Consider the following 8,240-nt stretch of genomic DNA (forward strand, 5'->3'; position numbering starts at 1 on the left):
GAGACAGAGAGAGAGAGAGAGAGAGAGAGAGAGAGAGAGAGAGGCTTAATCATCATCATTAAGATTTCATTAAGCTCATGGGGGGAAACCAAAACCAAAAAACATTAAGCTACATTAGCAGAGCTCCTACAGCCAACACAATGGAGAAACTTCCCAAATTATTTATAGCTATCTTTCGGTCTAGGTGTTTCAACGAAATCCATGTAGAACAGACACTTTTACAGATTTGACATCTGCGTTCCATCTGTCCGGTCGACAACCGAGCCTTTATTATATATATATGCCACAACCATTTTCAGGAGAAAAGTTTCTATGGTTACAGGAAGTGGGACCAAGTGAAGAAGCAACATTTTTTGACTCCCCGTCTTCTAACAGAAGAGGCGGTGATGGACTGCACGGGGCACTCTAATAGCACTGGGGTATTACCGTTTGCTTTTATTTCCTTAATTGTCTTACTATTGTAACAATATAGCACTCAAACAGCTACAAACTGACAGACACATAAGAAGCTGCCAATAAGAACATTCTAGCAAGCAAAAAAAGGGGGGGGGGGGGGGGGGGGGGCAAACTGAATTTACCACAGAATGGATGGGGACGATTAACTGCAGACATATTTGGATTTATAAACAAACCACCTGATAAGCTTACTTTATACAGTTTCAAAATGAACAGACGCAGATGTCCAGTCTGCAACACAGTGCACGTCAGATCTAATAATATCACTTATAAAAAATAAAAAATAAAAAACATCCCGCACTTTTATTACTGAACACGGAGAGATAAATCTAACAAAAACAAAAAGCACATTCCAGCCCCCCCTTCCCCTCCCCTCCCCTCCCCTCCCCCAAAGATAACTCGTTTCAAATTCCCTCGCTCAGATCCAGTCATGCTTTCTAGTAATTAGTGTAACTGATTATACGATACCAGCGGGTTGCACAAATGAACAGTGTTTGCTCTGGCAGGTGTCACTTTGGAGAGGATACAGGGCTGAAGTTAGCAAGCGTTTCCTTTTTCTAAGCAACAGCGAGAGAATAGCATCCTATATCGTCATTATCTTTACTACTGGCTCACAAGCTCACCTAAGTAAAGTGGCAGTGAAGCAGAATAAACCGCGGAAAGAAACGAACAAGTCTTTCACATCCTGTGTCCTTTCCCCTACAGAGATCTGCCGTTTCTGCCCTGCAAATCTGACTCAGGTTTGCTCTCACCACATTTTTAACTGAAAAGCATGGTTTCTCCAGGTGTCTCCAGTATCACGGTGTCAGGAGGTCAAAAAACTAAACGGAACAAAATAAACTCTACGGTTAAATCATAGAGGTTGGCACCTCTGCGTAAGCACACGGAGAGAAACACGTGGGAGAGAGAGAGAGAGGATGAGTGTCAGCAGGGTCGCTCACTTGAAGTGCAGGTCCTTAAATGTGAAGTGAGTCTCGACGATGCCGGTAGTCTTCACTCTGGTCCTCAACACATCCTGTTGGGTGGGAATGTAGTCTGCTCGTGCTATCCTCTCAAGATCATTCAAATAACTACACACACACACACACACACACAATTAGCTTACAGTTATATCATTAGCTTCATGAGTATGAAGATACAGAAATCATTAACACAAGCCGCAACCACAGAAAAAGGTTTGACCTGGATTGGGCTTCTTCTCCTTCATTACAGTGCTGTGAAAAAGTATTTGCCCTGGCCTAATTTATTCTGTTGATTACTGCAAACCCTGTTCAATCAAATCAACACTTAAGTAGAACTTTTCGAACAGCTTGAAGTTGGTTCAAATTTCTAACTCAGTAACACACTACGCCAAAGTTGAAAGAAATTCCAGAAATGATGAGGAAGAACCGGATCAGTCTGGGAAGGGTTACAGAGCTATTTCAAAGGCTCCGGGACTCCAAAGAACCACAGTGAGAGCCGTTATCTCCAAATGGAAAAAACTCAGCACAGTAGTGAACCTTCTCAGAAGTGTCCGACCTTCTAAAATTCCTTTAAGAGCATAGCAACTACTCATCGAGGAAATCACAAAAGAGCAGAGGACAACATCAAAAGGACCTACAGGCCTCTCTTGCCTCAATAAAAATAACTGTTGACTCCACTATCAGAAAGACACTGCGAAAAAATGGCATCCATGGAAGAGTGGTGAGGTAAAAACCAGTGCTAACCCAGAAGAACATTAAGACTCATCTGAATCGTGTCAAAACACACCTTGATGATCCGCAAACCTTTTAGGAGAATGTTCTTTAGATTGAGGAGTCAAAAGTGCAACTGTTTGGAAGACATTTCACAAAAAGAACATCATGCCAATGGTCAAGCATGGTCACATGGTCAAGCATGCCGGTGGAAGTGTGAGGATGCTTTGCTGCTTCAGGGTCTGGGCAACTTGCAATAATTGATGGAAACATGAATTCTGCTCTCTACCAGAAAATCCTAAAGGAGAATATCTGGTCTTCAGTCTGTAAATTGAAACTCGAGTGCAACTGGATTATGCAGCAAGACAATGATCCAAAGCATAGGAGTAAATCTATTTCTGAATGGTTTAAAAAAAAAAAAAAAAAAGCTAAATTAAAGTTTTGGAGTGGCCTCGTCAAAATCCTGACTGGAACCAATTGAGATGCTGTGACAGGACCTTACTTCGTGCTCGAAAACCCTCCAGTGTGCTGAACTAAAGCAGTTCTGCAAAGAAGAGTGGGCCAAAATTCCACTCCAGCGCTGTGAAAGACTGATCTCCAGTTATACGCGTTAGGTTGCAGTTATTGCTAGTAAAGTGGTACAACCAGATTTTAAAGTTTAAGGGGGCAATAAGTTTTTCACATGGGTGATAGGTGTTTTTGTTTGAAGACCTAAAACTATTAGTACGAGATATAGATATATATATATATATATATATACATACACACACACACACACACACACACACACACACACACACACACACACACACATACATACATACATACATACATACATACATACACACATACACACAAAAACAGAAAAATCAGGAAATACTTTTTCACAGCACTTTATATGCAGATACATCAACCCAGAACCATCTTAATTTCTTAAAGAGACAAAGAAGCACATCCTTCAGGGCCACTGTAGCTGGCAGTGTGGCAGGAACACGCGCTCTCTTGTGGGCCAGAAATAACCCCGTTAGCTCATTGAGCCATCTCGAACGGACGTGCACACTCCTGTCCTGCACACTTTGCTAAGTGAGACCATTTCTATGGCAACGTTGGCCCTCTCGCTCTCCTTTGTTCCCTGTCTAGTTCATCACACGGACTATTTATACGTGTTACTCCTGCCCGAAAGATGAGCACTGCAAAGGGTGAGGGTGTGGGAGAGGAGTTGTTCACTTGCTAAAATCTGGAGCATCTTGGGTCAGGATTATACATAATATATATAAACACTTGGATAAAGCCCAACTGCATTAAAACTGAAACACTGATCGTTACGATACAATTCAACACGTTCTTGTCCATTTGCAACGCCGTGCTATCTGCAGATCTTGGGTTAGAAGGCGGGCAGAAAAAGAGGCATGTCTTCCCAGCATGGAGAGCACACATTCTCAGCTGCATCCCCTGTGGCAGCAAACATGGACCTGTAAGATGCAAGACAGCCCTTCGTGCTCTCCGTTCCACACTGAAGCCATCTGATGGAACCCAAGGAGTGCTGCTGTTCAATAGCTAAGCTAAGGGCAATAGATGAGGACTGGGTTTATATACAATAAATTGTATTCCAAGTCAAGATACACAGGTGCCGTGCAACCACTGGAGTTACTAAGGACACAGTTCACCTGAAAATGCTCATGTGATTAATAATATCTAATAAAAACTAGCAGGGATGAGTTTAAATGATATTTAAAATGGGCACTTCTTCGAGATCACTGATAAAATTACAGAACTCCGTCTTTTACAATATGAATCACATGTAAATGACAACATGAATATCATATACTCTCTTAACACAGGAATGTATTATAATACTCCTATTATAATCCGTCCTCCCTAGGCGAGTTTAAGTTCTACGTCCACGACGACACAAAAGCACCGCAAATTCACCGAAGTACATCTATTGTCATAATAGAGTTGAAAATTAAACACTTCTCTGATCGGAAGATGAATGAATCTCATTAGCGAATTCCCCACTGTCTACTTTTTCCAAGGCATTTTACATTTCTTATTTCAACTAAGAGGACCCTGGGTGAACTTGACAGAAATTCTCATTAGCAATTTCCCAGTGAGGCTAGATTGCTTAGAAAGATTTCAAACAGTATTGTTCTGGAGTGGATGTCAGTTGACAGGGGGTGTCGAGAGAAGATGAGTGTCATTGCAAGGAGATGAGTGAGGAGCTTCGGTGGGGAAAGTCTAAGGATGCACCACGACGGCCTCCTTCGGCACTCTGCAATTAATGTGACACCAGAGAGCTAAATCTGCTCAGTGCTAGTAAAAAATGAGTCAACATTAAGGGATTTTGCAGCAGAGAGATGCAGAGGACATTGTAATCGCGAGTGTTATCTATACACCCTTAATATTAGCACCAAATGTCACATTTAAAAACAGATACCAGGATTGATAAGAATAAGACTAAAACTCTGAGATCAGTACTCTGTTATTCAATACCTGCAGCGCCCTCCGCTAATATTGGCACCCTTGGTAAATATGAGCAAAGGTGGCTGTGAAAAATGGTCTTTATCAAAAAATATCACAAAAGTATTCTGCTCTCATGGATATCAAACAATTGCGAACAACAGGTTTATAAAAAAACATTTTTTTCTTGAATAGAGGTGTGCCACCATTATTGGTAATTAATGTGAGAAAAATATTTTTTAAGTATATTCCCACTGATATTTAAAAAATATTTTAGTACGCCTGGTCAACCATGACTTCCTGTTTCACAGGGGTATAAATATGAGGTAACACACAGGCCAAATTCCCTTCGTCATTCATAACACTGGGTAAGAGCAAGGAATATAGCTGTGATGTGCGGCAAAAGGTTGTTGAGCTTCTTACAATGGGAAGTGTCTATAAGAAAATAGCACACGCATTGAAAATGTACAATTTTCACCATCAGGACAATAATTAAGAGCCAACTGGAAATGTTAGGAATCTATATTTGTGTCTATATTGTCTGTGAAGAGGATGGTTCGAGTGGAATTGCAGAAGTCACCTATATCATCACAAGTTGTTGGGAAGGGTTTGAAGAAAAAAGCCTCTACTCTCATCCAAAAACAAACTCGAGCGTCTTCAGTGTGCAGACACTACTGGAACTTCAAATGGGATCGGGTTCTGTGGTCAGATGAAACCAAAATAGAGAATTTTGGCAATAAACAGAGAGGTGGTGGATCTTTAATGTTTTGGGGCTGTCTTTCTGCCATAGGACCTGAGCATTTTGCTAGGATACATGGCATCATCAACAGATATCAAATGAATATATGACTGCCTCTGCCAGAAAGCTTAAAATGGGCCGTGGTTGGATCTTCCAGCAGGACAATGATCCAAAACATCATCAAAATCAACACAAACATGGTTTACTGACCACAAAATCAAGGTCCTGTCATGGACATCCCAGTCCCCTGACCTGAACCCCATAGAATACCTGTGGGGTGAACTGAAGAGGAGAGTCCACCAGCGTGGACCTCGAAATGTGAAGGATCTGGAGAGATTCTGTATGGAGGAACGCTCTCAGATCCCTCGCCATGTATTCTCCAACCTCATCAGGCGTTATAGGAGAAGACTCAGAGCTGTTATCTTGGCAAAGGGAGGTAGCACAAAATATCGACTAAAAGGCTGCCAATAATGGTTGCACACCTATGTTTAACAAACTTATTGTTTGATATCCATGATACCAGAGCATTTTTGTGAATTTTCAGAACAAAAGGTCAAAAGGTTAAACGATAAAGACAATTTTCACAGCCTTCTTTACTCATATTTACAGAGGGTACATTTCCTTTGTGCCACCTCAAGCAGTATGTTCTGGTCAATAAAACAATCTCAATCTGTTTACCTTCGTTCTGCCTTTTCATTCACCTTCGTTTCTCATTAGTCATTAAAGCAAATGAGAAGAAGTGGATTGAGTTAAGCTGCGAGGAATGGATAGATCCGCTGGTCTTCAAAATGAAAAATACATGAGCGTGGGGGAAGAAATAAATTAGAATAGATTTGGGTAGCGCAAGATGGAGGCAGAGCAAGAACTTCCCTCACATATTTACATTTATAGTGGCGGAGGTATTACGTGTGCGCGCATATCACGACTGTGTGATTTATCGCGTTTTGGCCAACACACCTCCCGAACAGTGACAGATGCAAGGTTAACAATCCAGAGTGTGTCCTGTCTGAAATAGGAACATTTACATATGCTTGTGTGTGGGTATACTCATATGATCTAACGGAGTGAGAATTGAGTAATTGGTCACGGTTGAATACTAAGATTTTGTGAGAAGGTTAAGTTTCGTGTGTGTGTGTGTGTGTGTGTGTGTGTGCTCACTAGGCAGCAGAATCATTGAGCTGGTACTCTCTGGAGCGGCTGAAGCAGCCCTGCACCCCGCTGTCGGTCCACAGTCTGCGGATCACGTTGGACAAGTCATCTGGGAGGATTCCCTGCTCTTCCGCTGCGGCAGACAGTGCAAAGAGCTGCCTTGCATCATCCTACACAGACACAGACACAGACACAGCTGACTAGAAGACTGAACAGAATTGGTAAATATCCTTTACTAAGACAAAGAAGGGTTGGGATCACGATAACCTCCGATCGTGAACTACTCTTTCATGAGCGTAGGTTGTGATTGACTTGTTCAGTACAACTTGTCAAATGTCTCAGAAAACGAGTCGCTCAAAACCGTACATGTCGTCATTCTGTGCAGTGTTGATGTGTCTTAAAATCGGGAAGTGACTCAGACGCACCACTTCTACTTTCAAAACTTATTTCTTGCTGAGAATCGCACATTAAATAGGCGGCACTGATTTTATCCTAGCACAGACAGTAAGCGCTTTAGGCTATTAACCTTACTACCATGACAAATCCATCTTTTAAAATAAATAAATAAATAATAAACAAAAATCAAAAGGAGATTAGTCTATAGCTATTCTACACCGGGTTCAACTAATCTACAATCAACTGCACTGGTTTATTTAAACTACAGCACCATGCGGGTTTCCTACCGTTCTCGCTGGATCGCCATAATCGATCTTGAGGTTACTCATGGCTTTGATGATGGCCATTATAGACTGGATGGTGTTGCTGTACACCACAGCTCTGTACTGCTTACATTCGTCTTCCGAGTAGCCGTCTTCGTGGATGATTCTGGAAGTTGAAAGATACCGGGCATGAGACAGAATTTCAAAGTGTGCTTTGCTCTGTCAAAGTAGCCTTGAATCATGGTTGATGAGTAGGGCTTTATGCTGACGTGAAAGACTAACATCTGGCCTTCACACCTACGGTCATGTGAAAAAATAAATACACCCCATGGATTTCAATATTTTTTTTTTTTTTTACTTATTAACAAAGATGGTACACTATCAAATGACACATAAAATGAACATTTTGTAGTAATAGAAATGAACAAGAACCGGATCAGTCACATGGAAAAAGTAAGTACACCTTCACTTACATTTGTCACACCTTCAAATACATAAAATAAGAATCAGGTGTTGACGATTGAGTGCCAGTGTCTGTTGTTCCCTTTGCTATTGAGGTGTGTGGTGTCATCATGCCAAGATCTAAAGAGTTCTGTAAGGCCTTCAGAAAAAGGTTGTGGATGTCTAGGAGTCTGGTAAAGGATTTTAAAAAAAAAAAAAAAAAAAAAAAATCTCCAAATTATTTGAAATACGTCATTCCACTGTAAGGAAAATAGATCTACAAAAGGCTCAGATTTCAAACGACTGCCAATTAGTCCAGGACGGGCCGTCCCAGAAATTCAGCCCAAGAGCAGACCGTCTGATGCAAAAAGAATTCTCTAAGAACCCCAAAATTTCAGCACAGAATCTGCTAGTAAGTCTCACAACTGTTAGAGTCAAAGTGCACGCTTCTACAATCAGAAAGAGATTGCACACATTTGACCTGCATGGGAGGCGTGCCAGGAAAAAGCCTTTGCAAGACTACAGTTTGCCAATGAGCACATAGACAAAGACCAGGCCTCTTGGAATAACGTGATCCGGACGGACGAATCAAAGATAGAGTTGTTTGGCCACAGTAACAGCAGACGTGTCTGGCACAGACCACAGACAGTTTTTCAGGAGAAG

At 41.5% G+C, this 8,240-nt stretch overlaps 1 protein-coding gene across 2 annotated transcripts in view; it reads right to left on the reverse strand.

Moving 5' to 3' along the window:
• Window positions 1-8,240, reverse strand: part of gnai2b (guanine nucleotide binding protein (G protein), alpha inhibiting activity polypeptide 2b) — a 55,387-nt gene that overhangs the window by 5,576 nt on the left and 41,571 nt on the right. For both annotated transcript variants that reach the window (XM_017479717.3, XM_047158677.2), the window contains exons 3-5: window positions 7,161-7,302; window positions 6,487-6,647; window positions 1,398-1,526 (exon numbers count right to left, since the gene is read on the reverse strand). In XM_017479717.3, the coding sequence (XP_017335206.1) occupies window positions 1,398-1,526; window positions 6,487-6,647; window positions 7,161-7,302 (432 nt within the window). The remainder of the gene's footprint in view (window positions 1-1,397; window positions 1,527-6,486; window positions 6,648-7,160; window positions 7,303-8,240) is intronic.

This window comes from Ictalurus punctatus, chromosome 11, assembly GCF_001660625.3.
Source record: "Ictalurus punctatus breed USDA103 chromosome 11, Coco_2.0, whole genome shotgun sequence".
Taxonomy (NCBI): domain Eukaryota; kingdom Metazoa; phylum Chordata; class Actinopteri; order Siluriformes; family Ictaluridae; genus Ictalurus; species Ictalurus punctatus.